The following is a 25,399-nucleotide window of genomic DNA, read 5'->3' on the forward strand; positions in this document are numbered from 1 at the left end:
TTATAAACAACGCTGAGCGTCGTGGTGTTCTAGACTCCGTGTCGTACATTATAACCGTCTAATGGACGGTTCCGAGTTGTTTAATCTGCTTTTACCGCTTATATAGGAACTAGTTTACGTTGGTCTGGATGTACGTTTTATACCAAACAACCGCTGTCAGGCTGCAGCGCGTTTCTCTCGTTCACCTGTTAAAAGACGGCTGATCTGAACCAGCTGGTTAACGCGTTGCTATGGTAACGCCCCGTAACGGAGGGATATTACAGTGTTTAACTAGCCGAACTATGTATAGGAAAATAATGCAGCCAGTTGTCACTGACAATGGTATAAAGTATGTTTAGGTGAACTTCCACAACCTACTGCAGTTATTCTACATGGACCTGCAGCCGGAGCCGACTGAGACTGGCCGCCTGGGAGTGCTTTAGGACGGGAGAGGCTCCCGCTGCTCCTTCCTTACAGTAACTGCAGAACAATATGTGCCTTCAAGTCAGTCGCCAGAACACCAGAAAAGTCTCTAATAACTCCAGTAAAAGCTGCTAGATTTGTCGCTTTTAACAAAAAAAGTCTCCAGATTTAGCGAGAAAGTCTCCAAGTCGGCAACAGTGTCTGAATGAAAGCAAAGCGGCTGTGGGAGGAGTTTACAGCACAGCGCTGCAACGCCAGAGATGCTCGATTAGCAGCTGAAGACAGCAGGAGAGGAAACTGCAGAGAGAAAATAATCACACCCTTTTATTTTTATCATCGTCGGAAACCCAGATCGTACTGAGATTAAAATCTGATTAATCACCCAGACCAACTCTGCGGGGGGGATCCCGAGGCGTTCCCAGGCCAGCCGAGAGATGTAATCCCTCCAGCGTGTCCTGGGTCTTCCCCGGGGTCTCCTCCCAGAGGGACGTGCCTGGAACACCTCACCAGGGAGGTCCAGGAGGCATCCTGACCAGATGCCCGAGCCACCTCAACTGGTTCCTCTCGATGCGGAGGAGCAGCGGCTCTACTCTGATCTCCTCCCGGATGACCGAGCTCCTCACCCTATCTCTAAGGGAGAGCCCGGCCACCCTGCGGAGGAAACTCATTTCAGCCGCCTGTATACGAGATCTCCTTCTTTCGGTCACGACCCACAGCTCATGACCATAGGTGAGGGTAGGAATGTAGATCGACTGGTAAATCGAGAGCTTCGCCTTCTGGCTCAGCTCCTTCTTCACCACGACAGACCGGCGCAGAGTCCGCATTACTGCAGACGCCGCACCGATCCGTCTGTCGATCTCGCGCTCCATCCTTCCCTCACTCGTGAACAAGACCCCGAGATATTTAAACTCCTCCACTTGAGGCAGGACCTGACTCCCGACCCGGAGAGGGCAATCCACCCTATTCCGGCTGAGGACCATGGTCTCAGATTTTGAGGTGCTGATTCTCATCCCAGCCGCTTCACACTCGGCCGCGAATCGCTCAAGCGAGAGCTGGAGATCACGACCAGATGAAGCCAACAGGACCACGTCATCCGCAAAAAGCAGGGACCCAATCCTGAGGCCACCAAGCCGGATCCCCTCAACACCTCGGCTGCGCCTAGAAATTCTGTCCATATAAGTTATGAACAGAATCGGTGATAAAGGGCAGCCTTGGCGGAGTCCAACCCTCACCGGAAACGAATCCGACTTACTACTGGCAATGTGGACCAAGCTCTGACACCTGTCGTACAGGGACCGGACAGCTCGCACAAGGGGGTCCGGTACCCCATACTCCCGGAGTACCCCCCACAGGAGCCCCCGGGGGACACGGTCGAACGCCTTCTCCAGGTCCACAAAACACATGTAGACTGGTTGGGCAAACTCCCATGCCCCCTCCAGGACCCCAAAGAGGGTATAGAGCTGGTCCACTGTTCCACGACCAGGACGAAAACCACACTGCTCCTCCTCAATCCGGGATTCGACTATCCGGCGGACCCTCCTCTCCAGGACCCCTGAATAGACCTTACCAGGGAGGCTGAGGAGTGTGATTCCCCTGTAATTGCAACACACCCTCCGGTCCCCCTTCTTAAAAAGGGGGACCACCACCCCAGTCTGCCAGTCCAGCGGTACTGCCCCCGATGTCCACGTGATGCTGCAGAGGCGTGTCAGCCAGGACAGCCCCACAGCATCCAGAGCCTTAAGGAACTCCGGGTGGATCTCATCCACCCCCGGGGCCTTGCCGCCAAGGAGCTTTTTGACCACCTCAGCGACTTCAGCCCCAGAGATAGGAGAGTCCACCCCTGAGTCCCCCAGCTTTGCTTCCTCATCGGAAGACGTGTTGGTAGGATTGAGGAGGTCTTCGAAGTATTCCTTCCACCGACCCACAACGTCCCGAGTTGAGGTCAGCAGCTCCCCACCTCCACTGTACACAGTATTGATGGAGCACTGCTTCCCCCTCCTGAGCCGCCGGATGGTGGACCAGAATCTCCTCGAAGCCGTCCGGAAGTCTTTCTCCATGGCCTCGCCGAACTCCTCCCATGCCCGAGTTTTTGCCTCGGTGACAGCCGAAGCCGCATGCCGCTTAGCCTTTCGGTACCCATCAGCTGCCTCCAGAGTCCCACAGGCCAAGAAGGCTCGATAGGACTCCTTCTTCAGCTTGACGGCATCCCTCACTGCTGGTGTCCACCAACGAGTCCTGGGATTACCACCACAACAGGCACCAACGACCTTACAGCCACAGCTCCGGCCGGCCGCCTCAGCAATAGAGGCACGGAACACAGCCCATTCAGACTCAATGTCCCCCGCCTCACTCGGGACATGTTCGAAGCTCTGCTGAAGGTGGGAGTTGAAGCTCGCTCTGACGGGGGACTCAGCCAGACGTTCCCAGCAGACCCTCACAACTACACTGTTTAAAGAAAATAAAGGGAACTCTTAAACAACACAATGTAACTCCAAGTCAACCAGACTTCTGTGAAATGGAACTGTCCACTTAGGAAGCAACACTGATTGACAATCAGTTCCACCTGCTGTTGTGCAAATGGAATAGACTACAGGTGGAAATTATAGGCAACTGGCAAGACACACCCAATAAAGGAGTGGTTCTGCAGGTGGAGACCACAGACCACTTCTCAGTTCCGATGCTTTCTGGATGATGTTTTGGTCTGAATGCTGGCGGTGCTTTCACTCTAGTGGTAGCATGAGACGGAGTCTACAACCCACACAAGTGGCTCAGGTAGTGCAGCTCATCCAGGATGGCACATCAATGCCAGCTGTGGCAAGAAGGTTTGCTGTGTCTGTCAGCGTCGTGTCCAGAGCATGGAGGCGCTACCAGGAGACAGGCCAGTACATCAGGAGACGTGGAGGAGGCCGTGGGAGGACAACAACCCAGCAGCAGGACTGCTATCTCCTTCTTTGTGCAAGGAGGAACAGGAGGAGCACTGCCAGAGCCCTGCAGAATGAGCTCCAGCAGGACACAGATGTGCATGTGTCTGCTCCAACAGTCAGAAACAGACTCCAGGCCTGGCTCCAAAGGGGGCCCCGGTGACCCGTGTCTAGGCAAGGGACCATTTTTGCCAATGTTCGTCCACATCATAGGGGTCAATGAGCTATACTTAGTCTGGTTCCTCCCCTAGACACCTGTTTGCCATGGGTGACCCTACCAGGGGCATGAAGTCCCCGATAACATACACAGTATTGTTGGATGTTCAGGACACACAAACCCCTCCACCAAGATAAGGTGGCGGCTCAGGGAGTCATCACAAACTAATTGTCACAGATCCTAAACAAAAACATGCTTGCCTTTATTTACTTATGTACAAACAAAATGTTACCACTGCCTGAGCCACTCCAGGACAGTGTCATGGAAACGCCAGGTAGGTTCATTTGAGGACAGTAGCATATAAAGGGATATCAACAGTCCTTAAGAGTTTGAGACGACACCTGGAGCTTGTCCTCCATCCATTTTCATTTGGTTTTGCTACATTTACGTGTAGCCGGATGTGTTTTGTGATTGGTGGCTATTTAGCTTATTGCTACGCATCATCAGCTGCAACCACCCCTGAAATGCTCTGGACGGTTGTACAAGTTCTTTTATGATTTTCTTGTTTGGAATTTCTCTTCAGTATGTTTTTAGGTTGTTTTGCTCTTTTCATTAAGATTTGATTTTTTTCCTAGCTGAATTTTATGAGTGTGTGTTGAGATGCAATGTGTTTATTGAGCATGATGGTGGGACGTTGTGTCTGCAGGTGAACTACTTTAACGAGACGCACGCCGTTTGGGAACCCCTTATCGAACGGATCGACGGCGGCCGGCGCAGGTGGAACCTTGAGCTGCAGGTAAAGCTGTTTGCTCCACATGTGCTGTTATCTGAAACATTTGTCTCAATTTTGAGTTCTTAAACCTGAGTTCCTAGTGACGGACCTGCCTGTTCTCGCGCTACAGGTTGTCTGTGATAAACAAGGTCACTGGAAAGAAGGTCTTCTGGTCTTTGAATACCAGGTTTCAGTTCTCCTGTCCCTTTAAAACAAAAACAAGTTGCACCAAAAGGAAATAAGAAAAGATCCCACAATAAACAAACCACACACATCTCACCGAAGAGGAAGGCTCAGCCTTAACCCTCCTGCTTAACCAATCTTTGTGGTTTGGTTCTGGTCACTTGCTCTTGGTAGCCGGTACTGGGTCTGGGGGTTTTGGTTGCAGGATGACAATGTCAGGTTGATGTATGTTGTTGGTTCTGCAGATCAAGAACAATCCGGCTCTGGACAAGAGTCCTGTTCACGGAGACGACTTCATAATCCTTCCTGAACCTCGCACAGCCATCAGTATCTGCTCCAAAGACACCATGAACATCACAGTCTCCAAGAGTAGCCTGAGTATCTTTCACAAGCTCGCCAAGGTGCTGGACAGCGTGCCAACTTCCTGTTTCCACAGGATCTGGAAGAAAAGCTCCACCCACTGAGCTCTTGTGCTTTACCTTGCAGGCATTCTCAGAGGGGACTGCCTCCACCTTTAACCACACTTTGAAGGAGAGCGCTGCCTTCACCATCACAAACTGTCTGGGGATTCCTCTGATTGTGCAGCACAGCGCCAACCTGCGGCCGGTTGGATCTCCAGCACACGGAAAACTTCACGAGCTGTCAGTAGGTCGGAGCATGGACCTGGATCACGCCATGTGCGACCCTTCGTCCAGAGGAAAACTTTCCGCTCTGCAGCGTCAGGAGAGCTGCCTCTTCAGTCTCACCATCGGTCAGTCCTTACTCTGTTGGTTCTGAGTCACACCGAGATGCAGATTCTGATCCGGATTCTGTGTTCTGACCCACAGTGCCGACAGGATACAGCGAGATTTCCAACGTGTCGGTGGACCGACCCGGAAGGCTTCTTTACAGCATCCGCGGTCCGATGCTGCAGGAAGCGGTTTCGGTTTTGCTGCAGATCGACGCTTCCGAAGGCAACAAGGTCATCACGGTCCGTTCGCCCCTGCAGGTCAGAACCCCCAGACCGGATCACCCTCCATTCATATTATTGATTACTGCAGTGACATCACCGTGATGTCACCAGTTATTTAAATCATTTGCTTTCAGATCAAAAATCACTTCTCAGTGCCGTTCACCATCCTGAAGTACTGTCCAGAGTCCAGAAGTCTGCAGAGCGTAGGAGAGGCTAAACCTGAGAAAGAGTTCCATGTTGACCTGGAAACATACAGGTACCATTTCACTGCCTTGCTCATGGGTATAAAGGCAGGCATCAGCTTCGTCCTTCCTTCTTTTTTCACCTTGATGTTTGGTTTCGGTTCTGGGATGGACCGGCTGTGGAGAGACGAAGCACAAGTTACAGTTCCAGCAACAGCTTGCTTTCTCAAGTTCACCGCTGTAGGCGTTTCCTGTAGGCGTGTCCTGTAGGCATGTAGGCATGTCCTGTAGGCGTGTCCTGTAGGCATGTAGGTGTGTCCTGTAGGCGTGTCCTGTAGGCGTGTCCTATAGGCATGTAGGCATGTCCTGTAGGCGTGTCCTGTAGGCATGTAGGTGTGTCCTGTAGGCGTGTCCTGTAGGCGTGTCCTGTAGGCATGTAGGCATGTCCTGTAGGCGTGTCCTGTAGGCATGTAGGTGTGTCCTGTAGGCGTGTCCTGTAGGCGTGTCCTGTAGGCGTGTAGACGTGTCCTATAGGCATGTAGGCGTGTCCTGTAGGCATGTAGGCGTGTCCTGTAAACATGTAGGCGTGTCCTGTAGGCATGTAGGCGTGTCCTGTAGGCATGTAGGCGTGTCCTGTAGGCATGTAGGCGTGTCCTGTAGGCATGTAGGCATGTCCTGTAGGCGTGTCCTGTAGGCATGTAGGTGTGTCCTGTAGGCATGTAGGTGTGTCCTGTAGGCGTGTCCTGTAGGCGTGTCCTGTAGGCATGTAGGCATGTCCTGTAGGCGTGTCCTGTAGGCATGTAGGTGTGTCCTGTAGGCGTGTCCTGTAGGCGTGTAGACGTGTCCTATAGGCATGTAGGCGTGTCCTGTAGGCATGTAGGCGTGTCCTGTAAACATGTAGGCGTGTCCTGTAGGCATGTAGGCGTGTCCTGTAGGCATGTAGGCGTGTCCTGTAGGCATGTAGGCGTGTCCTGTAGGCATGTCCTGTAGGCATGTCCTGTAGGCGTGTCCTGTAGGCATGTAGGCGTGTCCTGTAGACGTGTAGGTGTGTCCTGTAGGCGTGTCCTGTAGGCATGTAGGCGTGTCCTGTAGGCATGTAAGCGTGTCCTGTAGGCATGTAGGCATGTCCTGTAGGCGTGTCCTGTAGGCATGTCCTGTAGGCATGTAGACGTGTCCTGTAGGCATGTAGGTGTGCTTGGCTTGTGTGGGTGTATATATTTATGTGTGTGGGTGGGTATGTGTGTGTACTTATGTGTATGTGTATGTATGTATGTGTCTGGATATGTATATATGTATGCATATGTGTGAGTGTATGTGTATGTATGTTTATGTATGTGAGTATGTATATGTGTATATATGTATATATATATATATATATATATATGTGTGTGTGTATGTATGTATGTATGTATATCTATCTTTATGTATGCATGTATGTGTACATGTGTGTGTATGCATGTGTATGTATGTGTATATGTATGTATGTATGTATATATGTATATATATAATGTATGTGCGAGTGTATATACATATATATATGTAGGTGGGTATGTATGTGCATATACATGTATGCATTGATCTCTTTCTTTTGTTTTTTTTTGTTTTTTTATGTTCTCTCTTCTGTTCTCTTTCTGTCCCTTTCCTGTCCTTTCCGGTCCAGCAGCATAAACTCTGTAATACAAGCTATTATCCAAAACAAATTGAAAAATAAAATAAGAATCAAGAAATACAAGGGGATCATTACATCTACAAAAGTTCCCCTTGGCAAAATAAATTTGCTCAGCAGAACATCCAGAACATCAGTCTGCTGCTTAAAAGCTGGACAAGACAAAAAAAAAAAAAAAAAAGCCATGTAGGTGTGTCCTGTAGGCGTGTCCTGTAGCCATGTAGGCGTGTCCTGTAGGCATGTAGGCGTGTCCTGTAGGCATGTCGGCGTGTCCTGTAGGCATGTCCTGTAGGCATGTAGGCGTGTCCTGTAGCCATGTAGGTGTGTCCTGTAGGCGTGTAGGTGGTGTACGTGGTGGGCGCGAGGGGGGAGCATGTCGGGCGCGTGATCAGTGTGTGGTGGGTGTGTGATCAGCGCGTGGTGGGTGTGTGATCAGCGCGTGGTGGGTGTGTGATCAGCGCGTGGTGGGTGTGTGATCAGCGCGTGGTGGGTGTGTGATCAGCGCGTGGTGGGTGTGTGATCAGCGCGTGGTGGGTGTGTGATCAGCGCGTGGTGGGTGTGTGATCAGCGCGTGGTGGGTGTGTGATCAGCGCGTGGTGGGTGTGTGATCAGTGTGTGGTGGGTGTGTGATCAGCGCGTGGTGGGTGTGTGATCAGTGTGTGGTGGGTGTGTGATCAGCGCGTGGTGGGTGTGTGATCAGCGCGTGGTGGGTGTGTGATCAGCGCGTGGTGGGTGTGTGATCAGCGCGTGGTGGGTGTGTGATCAGCGCGTGGTGGGTGTGTGATCAGCGCGTGGTGGGTGTGTGATCAGCGCGTGGTGGGTGTGTGATCAGCGCGTGGTGGGTGTGTGATCAGCGCGTGGTGGGCCAGTGTCTGAAGAAAGAGTTTATTTCGATGTAGACTGTCGACCTTCTGACCCACATGGACAGAACCAATGGAGACGGGTTGTTCTGGGATGTTTTCCGTAGCCTGAACAGGAGCAGGACTGGTTTAGATCCTCATCCATCTCTTCTTCTCGGTTCCTTCCCTGCTTTCTTCCTGATAGAAATAAAGTGATCCTGTGCAATACCTTTTGACCGCGGTAACCCGCCCGTTCTCACCCTGCAGATGTCAGCTGTTTGTGCGTCCCGCCGGCCAGCTGGACAGTTGCTACGGGCCGTCCTCCACTTGCATATCCTGGAAGGAGCAGGTGCACCTCAGCTCAGAGGTCCGATCGGTTCTTCAGTGTCCCGCCACCGACTCCGCCATGCTGCCGCTGATGGTCAGCACACTCGCCGTTCCCGACACTCTGCGGCACATCAGCAACCACGGCGAGGACTGGGACCCAGCCTACGTCATCCATCTGCACCCGGTGGCCACGCTGCGCAACCTGCTGCCCTACACGCTCCGCTACATGATGGAGGTACGACCGACAGAATCCCGAAGGGCGGGGGGGGGGGGGGGGGGTAGCGTGCGTTTTAAGGTGTGAAAGTGTTTATTTTCATGTTCTTAAATGTTTATTTTCATGTTGGTCAGCACTTTGCTTTTGGAGTCCAGCAGTGTCTCACCTGTCCCACACGTTGCTTCTTCAGAGCTCGCCCGACTTCCACGAGCTCCAGGAAGGCAGCACATCGGACCTGCTGAATGCTCGCGTCTCAGGTGAGATCGTGTCTGTGGTTCTGATCCGATATCAGAGCCGCGACTGGCACGGACATGTTCGGATCGACCAGAACATGCCGGAGTTCTTCGCTCTGTGTCTCACCTGCGACTCAGACGTGAGGATGACAGTGGACGTGAGCGTCCACGTCACGCGGACGGCGGTGTGCCTGCAGCTGTCCCTCTTCAGTCCGTACTGGATCATCAACAAGACGTCTCGGGTTCTGCAGTACCGGTCCGACGACGTCAGCGTCAAACACCCAGCGGAGTACAGAGACGTCGTCCTCTACAGAGACGTCGTCCTCTTCTCCTTCAGGAGGAAGAACCTGTTCAGCAAGAGCAAGGTGGGCCGCTGGGCTCGGGCCGCCGGGCTCAGGCCGCCTGCCTGTCTGTCTGTGAGTGTATGTGGGTTTCTGTCTCTGTGTGTGTGTGTGTGTGTGTGTGTGTGTGTGTGTGTGTGTGTGTGTGAGACGTTCCTCCAGGTGAAACCTGCAGGTGTTTGTATTGATCAATGTTCATCATAGAAGTTTTTATCTGACTTTATCTGTGATGTTTCCATGCGGAACCATCTGGAACCGGAACCCACGAGAACGTGAAAACCTTCTGCCGCTGAGACGTTTTCTAAATGGTTCCGTTTTTACTTTTATTTTATTCTGATTTCTGATTTAGCTGGTTCTGTAGATTCCCTCGATTCTGTTCCCTCGGTTCTGTAGATTCCCTCGATTCTGTTCCCTCGGTTCTGTAGATTCCCTCGATTCTGTTCCCTCGGTTCTGTAGATTCCCTCAGTTCTGTTGGTTCCCTCGGTTCTGTTCCCTCAGTTCTGTTGGTTCCCTCGGTTCTGTAGATTCCCTCCGTTCTGTTGGTTCCCTCGGTTCTGTTCCCTCGGTTCTGTTCCCTCAGTTCTTTTGGTTTCCTCGGTTCTGTTCCCTCAGTTCTGTTGGTTCCCTCGATTCTGTTCCCTCGGTTCTGTAGATTCCCTCCGTTCTGTTGGTTCCCTCGGTTCTGTTGGTTCCCTCGGTTCTGTAGATTCCCTCGATTCTGTTCCCTCGGTTCTGTAGATTCCCTCAGTTCTGTTGGTTCCCTCGGTTCTGTTCCCTCAGTTCTGTTGGTTCCCTCGGTTCTGTCGGTTCTGTTGGTTCTGTCGGTTCCCTCGGTTTTGTTCCCTCGGTTCTGTAGATTCCCTCAGTTCTGTTGGTTCCCTCGGTTTTGTTCCCTCGGTTCTGTAGATTCCCTCGATTCTGTTCCCTCGGTTCTGTAGATTCCCTCGGTTCTGTTCCTTCGGTTCTGTTGTTTCCCTCGTTTCTGTCGGTTCCCTCGGTTCTGTTCCCTCATTTCTGTTGGTTCCCTCGGTTCTGTTGGTCCATTCGGTTGTCTTAGTTCCTTCGGTTCTGTTGGTTCCGCTCGGTTCTGTTCCCTTGGTTTTGCAGGTTCCCTCGGTTCTGTTGGTTCTTTCGGTTCTGTTCCCTCGGTTCTGTTGGTTCCCTCAGTTCTGTCAGTTCCCTCAGTTCTGTTGGTTTCCTCGGTTCTGTTCCCTCAGTTCTTTTGGTTTCCTCGGTTCTGTTCCCTCAGTTCTGTTGGTTCCCTCGATTCTGTTCCCTCGGTTCTGTAGATTCCCTCCGTTCTGTTAGTTCCCTCGGTTCTGTTGGTTCCCTCGGTTCTGTAGATTCCATCGATTCTGTTCCCTCGGTTCTGTAGATTCCCTCAGTTCTGTTGGTTCCCTCGGTTCTGTTCCCTCGGTTCTGTTGGTTCTTTCGGTTCTGTTCCCTCGGTTCTGTTGGTTCCCTCAGTTCTGTCAGTTCCCTCGGTTCTGTTCCCTCAGTTCTGTTGGTTTCCTCGGTTCTGTTCCCTTGGTTTTGCAGGTTCCCTCGGTTCTGTTGGTTCTTTCGGTTCTGTTCCCTCGGTTCTGTTGGTTCCCTCAGTTCTGTCAGTTCCCTCGGTTCTGTTCCCTCAGTTCTGTTGGTTTCCTCGGTTCTGTTCCCTTGGTTTTGCAGGTTCCCTCGGTTCTGTTGGTTCTTTCGGTTCTGTTCCCTCGGTTCTGTTGGTTCCCTCAGTTCTGTCAGTTCCCTCGGTTCTGTTCCCTCAGTTCTGTTGGTTTCCTCGGTTCTGTTCCCTTGGTTTTGCAGGTTCCCTCGGTTCTGTTGGTTCCCTCGGTTCTGTAGATTCCCTCGATTCTGTTCCCTCGGTTCTGTAGATTCCCTCAGTTCTGTTGGTTCCCTCGGTTCTGTTCCCTCAGTTCTGTTAGTTCCCTCGTTTCTGTTGGTTCCCTCGATTCTGTTCCCTCGGTTCTGTAGATTCCCTCGATTCTGTTCCCTCGGTTCTGTAGATTCCCTCAGTTCTGTTGGTTCCCTCGGTTCTGTTCCCTCAGTTCTGTTGTTTCCCTCGATTCTGTTAGTTCCCTCGGTTCTTTTGGTTCCCTCAGTTCTGTTAGTTCCCTTGGTTCTGTTGATTCCCTCGGTTCTGTTCCCTTGGTTCTGCGGATTCCCTTGGTTCTGTTGATTTCCTCGGTTCTGTTCCCTCGGTTCTGCTGGTTCCCTTGGTTCTGTTAATTTTCTCGGTTCTGTTCCCTCGGTTATGCATGTTCCCTCAGGTCTTTTAGTTCCCTTTCTTCCGTTGGGTCCCTCAGTTCTGCAGGTTCCCTCTGTTGTTTGGGTCCCTCGGTTCTGTTAGTTCCTTTGGTTCTGTTGGGTCCTTTGGTTCTGTTGATTCCCTTGGTTTTGTTCCCTCGGTTCTGTTGGTTCCCTTTGTTCTGTTGGTTTCCTCGGTTCTCTTAGTTCCCTCGGTTCTATTGATTCCCTCGGTGCTTTTGGTTTCCTCGGTTCTCTCAGTTCTCTCAGTTCTGTTGCTTCCCTCTGTTCTGTTGGATCCCTCAGTTCTGTTCCCTCATTTCTGTTGGTTCTCTCGGTTCTGTCGGTCCCCTCGGTTCTCTTAGTTCCCTCGGTTCTGTTGGTTCCCTCGGTTCTGTTGGTTTTCTCGGTTCTCTTAGTTCCCTCAGTTTTGTTGGTTCCCTCTGTTCTGTTGGTTTTCTCGATTCTTAGTTCCCTCAGTTCTGTTGGTTCTCTCGGCTCTGTTGGTTCCTTCGGTTCTGTTCCCTCAGTTCTGTTAGTTCCCTTGGTTCTGTTGATTCCCTCGGTTCTGTTCCCTTGGTTCTGCGGATTCCCTTGGTTCTGTTGATTTCTTCGGTTCTGTTCCCTCAGTTCTGCAGGTTCCATTGGTTCTGTTAATTTTCTCGGTTTTGTTCCCTCGGTTATGCATGTTCCCTCAGGTCTTTTAGTTCCCTTTCTTCCGTTGGGTCCCTCAGTTCTCCAGGTTCCCTTTGTTGTTTGGGTCCCTCAGTTCTGTTAGTTCCTTTGGTTCTGTTGGGTCCTTTGGTTCTGTTGATTCCCTTGGTTTTGTTCCCTCGGTTCTGTTCCCTTGGTTCTGCGGATTCCCTTGGTTCTGTTGATTTCTTCGGTTCTGTTCCCTCAGTTCTGCAGGTTCCATTGGTTCTGTTAATTTTCTCGGTTTTGTTCCCTCGGTTATGCATGTTCCCTCAGGTCTTTTAGTTCCCTTTCTTCCGTTGGGTCCCTCAGTTCTCCAGGTTCCCTTTGTTGTTGGGTCCCTCAGTTCTGTTAGTTCCTTTGGTTCTGTTGGGTCCTTTGGTTCTGTTGATTCCCTTGGTTTTGTTCCCTCGGTTCTGTTGGTTCCCTTTGTTCTGTTGGTTTACTCGGTTCTCTTAGTTCCCTCGGTTCTGTTGATTCCCTCGGTTCTGTTCCCTCGGTTCTGTTGGGTCCCCTTGGTTCTGTTAGTTCCCTTGGTTCTGTTAGTTCACTTGATTCTGCTGGTTCCCTTGGTTCTGTATATTCCCTCGGTTCTGTTGGTTCCCTCGGTTCTGTTCCCTTGGTTCTGCGGATTCCCTTGGTTCTGTTGGTTCCCTCGGTTCTGTTCCCTCGGTTTTGTTCCCTCAGTTCTGTAGATTCCCTCAGTTCTGTTGGTTCCCTCGGTTCTGTTCCCTCGGTTTTGTATATTCCCTGGGTTCTGTTGGTTCCCTGGGTTCTTTCGGTTCCCTCGGTTCTGTTCCCTCAGTTCTGTTGGTTCCCTCGATTCTTAGTTCCCTTGTTTCTGTTGGTTCCCCTCTGTTCCGTTAGTTCCCTCGGTTCTGTTCCCTCTGTTCTGTTCCCTCGGTTCTGTTCCCCTGGTTCCCTCAGTTCTGTCGGTTCCCTCGGTTCTTTTCCCTCGGTTCTGTTTGTTTCCTCGGTTCTCTTAGTTCCCTCTGTTCTGTTGGTTCCCTCTGTTCTGTTGGTTTCCTCAGTTCTTAGTTCCCTCGGTTCTGTTGGTTCTTTCGGTTCTGTTCCCTCGGTTCTGTTGGTTCCCTCGGTTATGTTCCCTCGGTTCTGTTGGTTCCCTCAGTTCTTTCGGTTCCCTCGGTTCTGTTCCCTCAGTTCTGTTAGTTCCCTCGTTTCTGTTGGTTCCCTCGGTTCTGTTCCCTCGGTTCTGTCGGTTCCATCAGTTCTGTCGGTTCCCTCGGTTCTTTTCCCCCGGTTCTGTTTGTTTCCTCGGTTCTCTTAGTTCCTTCTGTTCTGTTGGTTTCCTCAGTTCTTAGTTCCCTCAGTTCTGTTGGTTCCTTCGGTTCTGTTCCCTCGGTTCTGTTGGTTCCCTCTATTCTGTTCCCTCATTTCTGTTGGTTCCCTCGGTTCTGTCGGTCCCCTCGGTTCTCTTAGTTCCCTCGGTTCTGTTGGTTCCCGTGGTTCTTAGTTCCCTCAGTTCTGTTGGTTCTCTCGATTCTGTTGGTTCCTTTGGTTCTGTTTCCACGTTTCTGTCGGTTTCCTCGGTTCTGTCGGTTTCCTCGGTTCTCTTAGTTCCCTCAGTTCTGTTGGTTCCCTCTTTTCTGTTGGTTTCATCGGTTCTCTTAGTTCCCTCGGTTCTGTTCGTTCCCCTCGGTTCTGTTCCCTTGGTTCTGCAGGTTCCCTCGGTTCTTTTGGTTCCCTCAGTTCTGTTAGTTCCTTCGGTTCTCTTAGTTCCCTCAGTTCTGTTGGTTCCCTCTGTTCTGTTGGTTTCCTCGGTCCTCTTAGTTTCCTCGGTTCTGTTGGTTCCCCTCGGTTCTGTTCCCTTGGTTCTGCAGGTTCCCTCGGTTCTTTTGGTTCCCTCAGTTCTGTTAGTTCCCTCGGTTCTGTTAATGCCCTCGGTTCTGTTCCCTCTGTTCTGCAGATCCCCTTGGTTCTGTTAGTTCCCTTGCTTCTGTTAGTTCACTTGATTCTGCTGGTTCCCTTGGTTCTGTATATTCCCTCGGTTCTGTTGGTTCCCTTGGTTCTGTTCCCTCGGTTCTGTTGGTTCCCTCTGTTCTGTTCCCTCGTTTCTGTTGGTTCCTTCGGTTCTGTTCCCTCGGTTCTGTAGATTCCCTCGGTTCTGTTGGTTCCCTCGGTTCTGTAGATTCCCTCGGTTCTGTAGATTCCCTCGGTTCTGTTGGTTCCCTCGGTTCTGTTCCCTCGGTTTTGTTCCCTCGGTTCTGTAGATTCCCTCGGTTCTGTTGGTTCCCTCGGTTCTGTTCCCTCGGTTCTGTTGGTTCCTTCGGTTCTGTTCCCTCGATTCTGTTAGTTCCCTCGGTTCTTTTGGTTCCCTCAGTTCTGTTAGTTTCCTCAGTTCTGTTCCCTCGGTTCTGTAGATTCCCTCGGTTCTGTTGGTTTCCTCGGTTCTGTTCCCTCGGTTTTGTTCCCTCGGTTCTGTAGATTCCCTCGGTTCTGTTGGTTCCCTCGGTTCTGTTCCCTCGGTTCTGTTGGTTCCTTCGGTTCTGTTCCCTCGATTCTGTTAGTTCCCTCGGTTCTTTTGGTTCCCTCAGTTCTGTTAGTTTCCTCAGTTCTGTTCCCTCGGTTCTGTATATTCCCTCGGTTCTGTTGGTTCCCTCGGGTCTGTTCCCTCGATTCTGTTCCCTCGGTTCTGTATATTCCCTCGGTTCTGTTGGTTCCCTCCGTCCTTTTCCCTCGGTTTTGTTCCCTGGGTTCTGTAGATTCCCTCGGTTCTGTTGGTCCCTCAGTTCTTTTCCCTCAGTTCTGTTAGTTCCCTGGGTTCTGTTGATTCCCTCGATTCTGTTCCCTTGGTTCTATATATTCCCTCGGTTCTTTTGGTTCCCTCGGTTCTGTTGGTTTCCTCAGTTCTTTCGGTTCCCTCAGTTCTGTTCCCTCAATTCTGTTAATTCCCTCGGTTCTGTTCCCTCATTTCTGTTGGTTCCCTCGGTTCTGTCGGTCCCCTCGGTTCTTTTAGTTCCCTTGGTTCTGTTGGTTTCCTCGGTTCTCTTAGTTCTCTCAGTAGAGTTGGTTCCCTCTGTTCTGTTGGTTTCCTTGGTTCTTAGTTCCCTCAGTTCTGTTGGTTCTCTCGGCTCTGTTGGTTCCTTTGGTTCTGTTTCCTCGTTTCTGTTGGTTCCCTCGGTTCTGTCGGTTCCCTCGGTTCTCTTAGTTCCCTCAGTTCTGTTGGTTCCCTCGGTTCTGTTCCCTCGGTTTTGTATATTCCCTCGGTTTTGTCGGTTCCCTCGGTTCTGTCGGTTCCCTCGGTTCTTTTCCTCGGTTCTGTTGGTTTCCTCGGTTCTCTTAGTTCCCTCTGTTCTGTTGGTTCCCTCTGTTCTATTCGTTTCCTCAGTTCTTAGTTCCCTCAGTTCTGTTGGTTCCCTCGGTTCTGTTGGTTCCCTCGGTTCTTTACATCCCTCGGTTCTGTTGGTTCCCTCGGTTCTGTTCCCTCGGTTCTGTAGATTCCCTCGGTTCTGTTGGTTCCCTCGGTTCTGTTGGTTCCCTCGATTCTGTTCCCTTGGTTCTGTATATTCCCTCGGTTGTTTTGGTTCCCTCGGTTCTGTTGGTTCCCTCGGTTTTGTATATTCCCTCGGTTTTGTCGGTTCCCTCGGTTCTGTCGGTTCCCTCTGTTCTTTTCCCTCGGTTCTGTTTGTTTCCTCGGTTCTCTTAGTTTCCTCTGTTCTGTTGGTTCCCTCTGTTCTGTTCGTTTCCTCAGTTCTTAGTTCCCTCAGTTCTGTTGGTTCCCTCGGTTCTGTTCCCTCGGTTATGTTCCTTCGGTTCTGTTGGTTTCCTCAGTTCTTTCGGTTCCCTCGGTTCTGTTCCCTCAGTTCTGTTAATTCTCTCGGTTCTGTTCCCTCGGTTCTGTTGGTTCCCTCGGTTCTGTCGGTCCCCTCGGTTCTCTTAGTTCCCTCGGTTCTGGTGGTTCCCTCGGTTCTGTTGGTTTCCTCGGTTCTCTTAGTTCTGTCAGTTCTGTTGGTTCCCTCTGTTCTGTTGGTTTCTTTGGTTCTTAGTTCCCTCAGTTCTGTTGGTTCTCTCGGCTCTGTTGGTTCCTTTGGTTCTGTTTCCTCGTTTCTGTTGGTTCCCTCGGTTCTGTCGGTTCCCTCGGTTCTCTTTGTTCCCTCAGTTCTGTTGGTTCCCTCTGTTCTGTTGGTTTCCTCGGTTCTCTTAGTTCCCTCAGTTCTGTTGGTTCCCTCGGTTCTGTTGGTTTTCGGTTCTGTTCCCTCGGTTCTGTTGGTTCCCCTCGGTTCTGCAGGTTCCCTCGGTTCTTTTGGTTTTCGGTTCTGTTGGTTCCCCTCGGTTCTGTTCCCTCGGTTCTGTTGGTTTTCGGTTCTGTTCCCTCGGTTCTGTTGGTTCCCCTCGGTTCTGTTCCCTCGTTTCTGCAGGTTCCCTCGGTTCTGCAGGTTCCCTCGGTTCTTTTGGTTCCCTCAGTTCTGTTAGTTCCCTTGGTTCTGTTGATTCCCTTGGTTCTCTTCCCTTGGTTCTGCGGATTCCCTTGGGTATGTTGATTTCCTCGGTTCTGTTCCCTCGGTTTTGCATGTTCCCTCAGGTCTTTTAGTTCCCTTTCTTCCGTTGGGTCCCTCAGTTCTGCAGGTTCCCTCTGTTGTTTGGGTCCCTCGGTTCTGTTAGTTCCTTTGGTTCTGTTGGGTCCTTTGGTTCTGTTGATTCCCTTGGTTTTGTTCCCTCTGTTCTGTTGGTTTCCTCGGTTCTCTTAGTTCCCTCGGTTCTGTTGATTCCCTCGGTTCTGTTCCCTGTGTTCTGCAGGTCCCCTTGGTTCTGTTAGTTCCCTTGGTTCTGTTAGTTCACTTGATTCTGCTGGTTCCCTTGGTTCTGTATATTCCCTCGGTTCTGTTGGTTCCCTCGGTTCTGTTCCCTCGGTTCTGTTGGTTTCCTCTGTTCTGTTCCCTCGGTTCTGTTGGTTCCCTCGGTTCTGTTCCCTCGTTTCTGTTGGTTCCCTCGGGTTTGTTGGTTGCCTGGGTTCTGCAGGTTCCCTGGGTTCTGCAGATTCCCTGGGTTCTGCAGGTTACCTCGGTTTTGCAGGTTCCCTCGGTTCTGTTGGTTCCCTCGGTTCTGCAGGTTCCCTCGGTTCTGCAGGTTCCCTCGGTTCTGCAGGTTCCCTTTGTTCTGTTGATTCCCTCGGTTCTGCAGGTTCCCTTGGTTCTGCAGGTTCCCTTTGTTCTGTTGATTCCCTCGGTTCTGCAGGTTCCCTTGGTTCTGTTGATTCCCTTGGTTCTGTTCCCTTGGTTCTGCAGGTTCCCTTGGTTCTGCTGGTTCTCTTGGCTGTGTTAGTGTCCTCGCTTCTGTTGGTTCTGATGAATGGACTCATGGTTCTGTGCTCTAGATCCAGCTCAGCATCTCCACCAGCTCGTGGTCCGACGGATTCTCTCTGGACACGGTGGGGAGCTACGGCTGCGTCCGCTGTCCTGCTCAGAACATGGATTTCCTGGTAAAGAACCGGTCCTTCTGGACCTGTGCTGGTTCCTTTGGTTCCCTGAGCGAGCGGTGAGACGACCTGGTTGTGTCTGTTCAGGTGGGCATCAGCATCCAGATGAGCAGCTCCAACCTGACCCGGATCGTGACCATGAGTCCGTTCTACACGCTGGTGAACAGGTCGTCCTTTGAGTTGGAGGTGGGAGAGGTCATCAGCCAGACGTCCGTCCGCTGGCACTACGTCTCCTCCGCCGAGGTGAGGTTCTCCCAGACCCGATGAACCCCAATCTCCTGACCGGGCTTTAAGTTCTGGTTCTGGTTCCAGTGCCTCCCGCTGTGGCCCGAGAACACCTTCGGGAAGTTGTGTGTCCGAGTGGTCGGGTCCGAATCCGCCTCCGAGTCCTTCTTCTTCCACCGCCAGGACAGCGGGACGCTGCTGAGCCTGGACATGGTGAGTCCCTGCTCGTCCAATCGCATCACCCTGTTTCACCGCCGCTAAAGTGGGCGTGTCTTTGCAGTGCGGCGGCATCATTGTGGACGTCAACGTCTCAGATCACGCCACCGTCATCGGCTTCAGCCAATATTACGAAGGAGCGGCGCCGGCTCTGCTGCTCAACCACACGCCCTGGGTCACCATCAGCTACCGGCAGAGGTCAGAGGTCACACACACACACACACACACACACACACACACGCCCTGGTTCACCATCAGCTACCGGCAGAGGTCAGAGGTCACCCAGTGCATTTCATCCCCAGTGGGTCGGCAGTGGTCCAACAGCTGAAGCCCGGTGAGGCCCGGCGGTTTACGTGGGACGACCCGACCAGACCGCGGACTCTCAGCTGGAGCTACATGGAGAACTGCGGCGAACTGGACCTACTGAAGGTCAGACGTGCATCACGCCACGTCATGGCGCCGTGGAAATGCTGTTGCTGCTCCCAACTTCTTCTTTTCATATTTGCTTTGTGGGGGACCAGGGCCGTGTCTAGCTTTGTGGGGGACCAGTGCCGTGTCTAGCTTACTGGGGGACCAGGGCCGTGTCTAGCTTTGTGGGGACCAGGGCCGTGTCTAGCTTTGTGGGGACCAGGGCCGTGTCTAGCTTTGTCGGGGACCAGGGCCGTCTCAAGCTTTGTGGGGGACCAGGGCCGTCTCTAGCTTTGTGGGGGACCAGTGCCGTGTCTAGCTTACTGGGGGACCAGGGCCGTGTCTAGCTTTGTGGGGACCAGGGCCGTGTCTAGCTTTGTGGGGGACCAGGGCCGTGTCTAGCTTTGTGGGGGACCAGTGCCGTGTCTAGCTTACTGGGGGACCAGGGCCGTGTCTAGCTTTGTGGGGGAACAGGGCCGTCTCAAGCTTACTTGGGGACCAGGGCCGTGTCTAGCTTTGTGGGGGACCAGGGCCGTGTCTAGCTTTGTGGGGGACCAGGGCCGTGTCTAGCTTACTGGGGGACCAGGGCCGTGTCTAGCTTTGTGGGGGACCAGGGCCGTGTCTAGCTTTGTGGGGGAACAGGGCCGTCTCAAGCTTACTTGGGGACCAGGGCCGTGTCTAGCTTTGTGGGGGACCAGGGCCGTGTCTAGCTTTGTGGGGGACCAGGGCCGTGTCTAGCTTTGTGGGGGACCAGGGCCGTGTCTAGCTTTGTGGGGGACCAGGGCCGTGTCTAGCTTTGTGGGGGACCAGGGCCGTGTCTAGCTTACTGGGGAACCAGGGCCGTGTCTAGCTTTGTGGGGGACCAGGGCCGTGTCTAGCTTACTGGGGGACCAGGGCTGTGTCTAACTTACTGGGGAACCAGGGCCGTGTCTAGCTTTGTGGGGGACCAGGGCCGTGTCTAACTTGCTGGGGGACCAGGGCCGTGTCTAGCTTTGTGGGGGACCAGGGCCGTGTCTAACTTGCTGGGGGACCAGGGCCGTGTCTAGCTTTGTGGGGGACCAGGGCCGTGTCTAGCTTACTGGGGGACCAGGGCTGTGTCTAACTTACTGGGGAACCAGGGCCGTGTCTAGCTTTGTGGGGGACCAGGGCCGTGTCTAACTTGCTGGGGGACCAGGGCCGTGTCTAGCTTTGTGGGGGACCAGGGCCGTGTCTAACTTGCTGGGGGACCAGGGCCGTGTCTAGCTTTGTGGGGGACCAGGGCCGTGTCTAACTTGCTGGGGGACCAGGGCCGTGTCTAACTTGCTGGGGGACCAGGGCCGTCTCTAGCTTTGTGGGGGACCAGGGCCGTCTCTAGCTTTGTGGGGGGCAAGGGCCGTCTCTAGCTTACTGGGGAACCAGGGCCGTGTCTAGCTTACTGGGGGACCAGGGCCGTCTCAAGCTTACTGGGGGACCAGGGCCGTCTCTAGCTTTGTCGGGGACCAGGGCCGTCTCTAGCTTTGTCGGGGACCAGGGCCGTGTCTAGCTTACTGGGGGACCAGGGCTGTGTCTAGCTTTGTCGGGGACCAGGGCCGTGTCTAGCTTTGTGGGGGACCAGTGCCGTGTCTAGCTTACTGGGGGACCAGGGCCGTGTCTAGCTTTGTGGGGGAACCAGGGCCGTCTCAAGCTTACTGGGGGACCAGGGCCGTCTCAAGCTTACTGGGGGACCAGGGCTGTGTCTAACTTACTGGGGAACCAGGGCCGTGTCTAGCTTTGTGGGGGACCAGGGCCGTGTCTAACTTGCTGGGGGACCAGGGCCGTGTCTAACTTGCTGGGGGACCAGGGCCGTGTCTAACTTGCTGGGGGACCAGGGCCGTGTCTAGCTTTGTGGGGGACCAGGGCCGTGTCTAACTTGCTGGGGGACCAGGGCCGTGTCTAGCTTTGTGGGGGACCAGGGCCGTGTCTAACTTGCTGGGGGACCAGGGCCGTGTCTAACTTGCTGGGGGACCAGGGCCGTGTCTAGCTTTGTGGGGGACCAGGGCCGTCTCTAGCTTTGTGGGGGGCAAGGGCCGTCTCTAGCTTACTGGGGGACCAGGGCCGTCTCAAGCTTACTGGGGGACCAGGGCCGTCTCTAGTTTTGTGGGGGACCAGGGCCGTCTCAAGCTTACTGGGGGACCAGGGCCGTCTCTAGTTTTGTGGGGGACCAGGGCCGTCTCAAGCTTACTGGGGGACCAGGGCCGTCTCTAGTTTTGTGGGGGACCAGGGCCGTCTCAAGCTTACTGGGGGACCAGGGCCGTGTCTAGCTTACTGGGGGACCAGGGCCGTGTCTAGCTTACTGGGGGACCAGGGCTGTGTCTAGCTTACTGGGGAACCAGGGCCGTGTCTAGCTTTGTGGGGGACCAGGGCCGTGTCTAACTTGCTGGGGGACCAGGGCCGTGTCTAGCTTTGTGGGGGACCAGGGCCGTGTCTAACTTGCTGGGGGACCAGGGCCGTGTCTAGCTTTGTGGGGGACCAGGGCCGTCTCAAGCTTACTGGGGGACCAGGGCCGTGTCTAGCTTTGTGGGGGACCAGGGCCGTCTCAAGCTTACTGGGGGACCAGGGCTGTGTCTAACTTACTGGGGAACCAGGGCCGTGTCTAGCTTTGTGGGGGACCAGGGCCGTGTCTAGCTTTGTGGGGAACCAGGGCCGTGTCTAACTTACTGGGGGACCAGGGCCGTGTCTAGCTTTGTGGGGGACCAGGGCCGTGTCTAGCTTTGTGGGGGACCAGGGCCGTGTCTAACTTGCTGGGGGACCAGGGCCGTGTCTAGCTTTGTGGGGGACCAGGGCCGTCTCAAGCTTACTGGGGGACCAGGGCCGTGTCTAGCTTTGTGGGGGACCAGGGCCGTCTCAAGCTTACTGGGGGACCAGGGCTGTGTCTAACTTACTGGGGAACCAGGGCCGTGTCTAGCTTTGTGGGGGACCAGGGCCGTGTCTAACTTACTGGGGGACCAGGGCCGTGTCTAGCTTTGTGGGGGACCAGGGCCGTGTCTAACTTGCTGGGGGACCAGGGCCGTGTCTAGCTTACTGGGGGACCAGGGCCGTGTCTAGCTTACTGGGGGACCAGGGCCGTGTCTAGCTTACTGGGGGACCAAGGCCGTGTCTAGCTTTGTCGGGGACCAGGGCCGTGTCTAGCTTACTGGGGGACCAGGGCCGTGTCTAGCTTACTGGGGGACCAGGGCCGTGTCTAGCTTACTGGGGGACCAAGGCCGTGTCTAGCTTTGTGGGGGACCAGGGCCGTGTCTAGCTTACTGGGGGACCAGGGCCGTGTCTAGCTTACTGGGGGACCAGGGCCGTGTCTAGCTTACTGGGGGACCAGGGCTGTGTCTAGCTTACTGGGGAACCAGGGCCGTGTCTAGCTTTGTGGGGGACCAGGGCCGTGTCTAACTTGCTGGGGGACCAGGGCCGTGTCTAGCTTTGTGGGGGACCAGGGCCGTGTCTAACTTGCTGGGGGACCAGGGCCGTGTCTAGCTTTGTGGGGGACCAGGGCCGTCTCAAGCTTACTGGGGGACCAGGGCCGTGTCTAGCTTTGTGGGGGACCAGGGCCGTCTCAAGCTTACTGGGGGACCAGGGCCGTGTCTAGCTTTGTGGGGGACCAGGGCCGTCTCAAGCTTACTGGGGGACCAGGGCTGTGTCTAACTTACTGGGGAACCAGGGCCGTGTCTAGCTTTGTGGGGGACCAGGGCCGTGTCTAACTTACTGGGGGACCAGGGCCGTGTCTAGCTTTGTGGGGGACCAGGGCCGTGTCTAACTTGCTGGGGGACCAGGGCCGTGTCTAGCTTACTGGGGGACCAGGGCCGTGTCTAGCTTACTGGGGGACCAGGGCCGTGTCTAGCTTACTGGGGGACCAAGGCCGTGTCTAGCTTACTGGGGGACCAAGGCCGTGTCTAGCTTTGTCGGGGACCAGGGCCGTGTCTAGCTTACTGGGGGACCAGGGCCGTGTCTAGCTTACTGGGGGACCAGGGCCGTGTCTAGCTTACTGGGGGACCAGGGCCGTGTCTAGCTTACTGGGGGACCAAGGCCGTGTCTAGCTTTGTCGGGGACCAGGGCCGTGTCTAGCTTACTGGGGGACCAGGGCCGTGTCTAGCTTACTGGGGGACCAGGGCCGTGTCTAGCTTACTGGGGGACCAGGGCCGTGTCTAGCTTACTGGGGGACCAAGGCCGTGTCTAGCTTTGTGGGGGACCAGGGCCGTGTCTAGCTTACTGGGGGACCAGGGCCGTGTCTAGCTTACTGGGGGACCAGGGCCGTCTCAAGCTTACTGGGGGACCAGGGCCGTCTCTAGCTTTGTCGGGGACCAGGGCCGTCTCTAGCTTACTGGGGGACCAGGGCCGTGTCTAGCTTACTGGGGGACCAGGGCTGTGTCTAGCTTTGTCGGGGACCAGGGCCGTGTCTAGCTTTGTGGGGAACCAGGGCCGTGTCTAGCTTTGTGGGGGACCAGGGCCGTGTCTAGCTTTGTGGGGGACCAGTGCCGTGTCTAGCTTACTGGGGGACCAGGGCCGTGTCTAGCTTTGTGGGGGAACCAGGGCCGTCTCAAGCTTACTGGGGGACCAGGGCCGTCTCAAGCTTACTGGGGGACCAGGGCTGTGTCTAACTTACTGGGGAACCAGGGCCGTGTCTAGCTTTGTGGGGGACCAGGGCCGTGTCTAACTTGCTGGGGGACCAGGGCCGTGTCTAGCTTTGTGGGGGACCAGGGCCGTGTCTAACTTGCTGGGGGACCAGGGCCGTGTCTAGCTTTGTGGGGGACCAGGGCCGTGTCTAACTTGCTGGGGGACCAGGGCCGTGTCTAGCTTTGTGGGGGACCAGGGCCGTGTCTAGCTTACTGGGGGACCAAGGCCGTGTCTAGCTTTGTCGGGGACCAGGGCCGTGTCTAGCTTACTGGGGGACCAGGGCCGTGTCTAGCTTACTGGGGGACCAGGGCCGTGTCTAGCTTACTGGGGGACCAGGGCCGTGTCTAGCTTACTGGGGGACCAAGGCCGTGTCTAGCTTTGTGGGGGACCAGGGCCGTGTCTAGCTTACTGGGGGACCAGGGCCGTGTCTAGCTTACTGGGGGACCAGGGCCGTCTCAAGCTTACTGGGGGACCAGGGCCGTCTCTAGCTTTGTCGGGGACCAGGGCCGTCTCTAGCTTACTGGGGGACCAGGGCCGTGTCTAGCTTACTGGGGGACCAGGGCTGTGTCTAGCTTTGTCGGGGACCAGGGCCGTGTCTAGCTTTGTGGGGAACCAGGGCCGTGTCTAGCTTTGTGGGGGACCAGGGCCGTGTCTAGCTTTGTGGGGGACCAGTGCCGTGTCTAGCTTACTGGGGGACCAGGGCCGTGTCTAGCTTTGTGGGGGAACCAGGGCCGTCTCAAGCTTACTGGGGGACCAGGGCCGTCTCAAGCTTACTGGGGGACCAGGGCTGTGTCTAACTTACTGGGGAACCAGGGCCGTGTCTAGCTTTGTGGGGGACCAGGGCCGTGTCTAACTTGCTGGGGGACCAGGGCCGTGTCTAGCTTTGTGGGGGACCAGGGCCGTGTCTAACTTGCTGGGGGACCAGGGCCGTGTCTAACTTGCTGGGGGACCAGGGCCGTGTCTAGCTTTGTGGGGGACCAGGGCCGTCTCTAGCTTTGTGGGGGGCAAGGGCCGTCTCTAGCTTACTGGGGGACCAGGGCCGTGTCTAGCTTACTGGGGGACCAGGGCCGTGTCAAGCTTACTGGGGGACCAGGGCCGTCTCTAGCTTTGTCGGGGACCAGGGCCGTGTCTAGCTTACTGGGGGACCAGGGCCGTGTCTAGCTTACTGGGGGACCAGGGCCGTGTCTAGCTTACTGGGGGACCAGGGCTGTGTCTAGCTTTGTCGGGGACCAGGGCCGTGTCTAGCTTTGTGGGGAGCCAGGGCCGTGTCTAACTTACTGGGGGACCAGGGCCGTGTCTAGCTTTGTGGGGGACCAGGGCCGTCTCAAGCTTACTGGGGGACCAGGGCCGTCTCTAGTTTTGTGGGGGACCAGGGCCGTCTCAAGCTTACTGGGGGACCAGGGCCGTCTCAAGCTTACTGGGGGACCAGTGCTGTGTCTAACTTACTGGGGAACCAGGGCCGTGTCTAGCTTTGTGGGGGACCAGGGCCGTGTCTAACTTGAGGGGGGACCAGGGCCGTGTCTAGCTTTGTGGGGGACCAGGGCCGTGTCTAACTTGCTGGGGGACCAGGGCCGTGTCTAACTTGCTGGGGGACCAGGGCCGTGTCTAGCTTTGTGGGGGACCAGGGCCGTCTCTAGCTTTGTGGGGGACCAGGGCCGTCTCAAGCTTACTGGGGGACCAGGGCCGTGTCTAGCTTACTGGGGGACCAGAGCTGTGTCTAGCTTTGTGGGGGACCAGGGCCGTGTCTAGCTTTGTGGGGGACCAGGGCCGTGTCTAGCTTACTGGGGGACCAGGGCCGTCTCTAGCTTTGTGGGGGACCAGGGCCGTCTCTAGCTTTTTGGGGGACCAGCGCCGTCTCAAGCTTACTGGGGGACCAGGGCCGTCTCAAGCTTACTGGGGGACCAGGGCCGTTTCTAGCTTACTTTGGGAGCAGGGCCGTGTCTAGCTTTGTGGGGGACCAGGGCCGTCTCTAGCTTTGTGGGGGACCAGGGCCGTGTCTAGCTTTGTGGGGGACCAGGGCCGTGTCTAGCTTACTGGGGGACCAGGGCCGTCTCAAGCTTACTGGGGGACCAGGGCCGTGTCAAGTTTACTGGGGGACCAGGGCCGTGTCTTGCTTACTGGGGGACCAGGGCCGTCTCTAGCTTTGTGGGAGACCAGGGCCGTCTCTAGGTTTGTGGGAGACCAGGGCCGTCTCTAGGTTTGTGGGGGACCAGGGCCGTCTCTAGGTTTGTGGGGGACCAGCGCCGTCTCAAGCTTACTGGGGGACCAGGGCCATGTCTAGCTTACTGGGGGACCAGGGCCGTGTCTAACTTGCTGGGGGACCAGGGCCGTGTCTAACTTGCTGGGGGACCAGGGCCGTGTCTAGC

The 25,399-nt window shown here is 54.8% G+C and overlaps 1 protein-coding gene across 1 annotated transcript in view; it reads left to right on the plus strand.

Moving 5' to 3' along the window:
• Positions 1–25,399, plus strand: part of vps13c (vacuolar protein sorting 13 homolog C) — a 359,723-nt gene that overhangs the window by 162,684 nt on the left and 171,640 nt on the right. The window contains exons 57-68 of the mRNA XM_079245724.1: positions 4,187–4,276; positions 4,681–4,836; positions 4,922–5,186; positions 5,263–5,423; positions 5,522–5,643; positions 8,342–8,636; positions 8,806–9,213; positions 17,463–17,567; positions 17,652–17,807; positions 17,877–18,002; positions 18,070–18,203; positions 18,308–18,434. Of these exons, the coding sequence (XP_079101850.1) occupies positions 4,187–4,276; positions 4,681–4,836; positions 4,922–5,186; positions 5,263–5,423; positions 5,522–5,643; positions 8,342–8,636; positions 8,806–9,213; positions 17,463–17,567; positions 17,652–17,807; positions 17,877–18,002; positions 18,070–18,203; positions 18,308–18,434 (2,145 nt within the window). The remainder of the gene's footprint in view (positions 1–4,186; positions 4,277–4,680; positions 4,837–4,921; positions 5,187–5,262; positions 5,424–5,521; positions 5,644–8,341; positions 8,637–8,805; positions 9,214–17,462; positions 17,568–17,651; positions 17,808–17,876; positions 18,003–18,069; positions 18,204–18,307; positions 18,435–25,399) is intronic.

This window comes from Telmatherina bonti, assembly GCF_933228915.1.
Source record: "Telmatherina bonti genome assembly, chromosome: 1".
NCBI classification, from domain to species: domain Eukaryota; kingdom Metazoa; phylum Chordata; class Actinopteri; order Atheriniformes; family Telmatherinidae; genus Telmatherina; species Telmatherina bonti.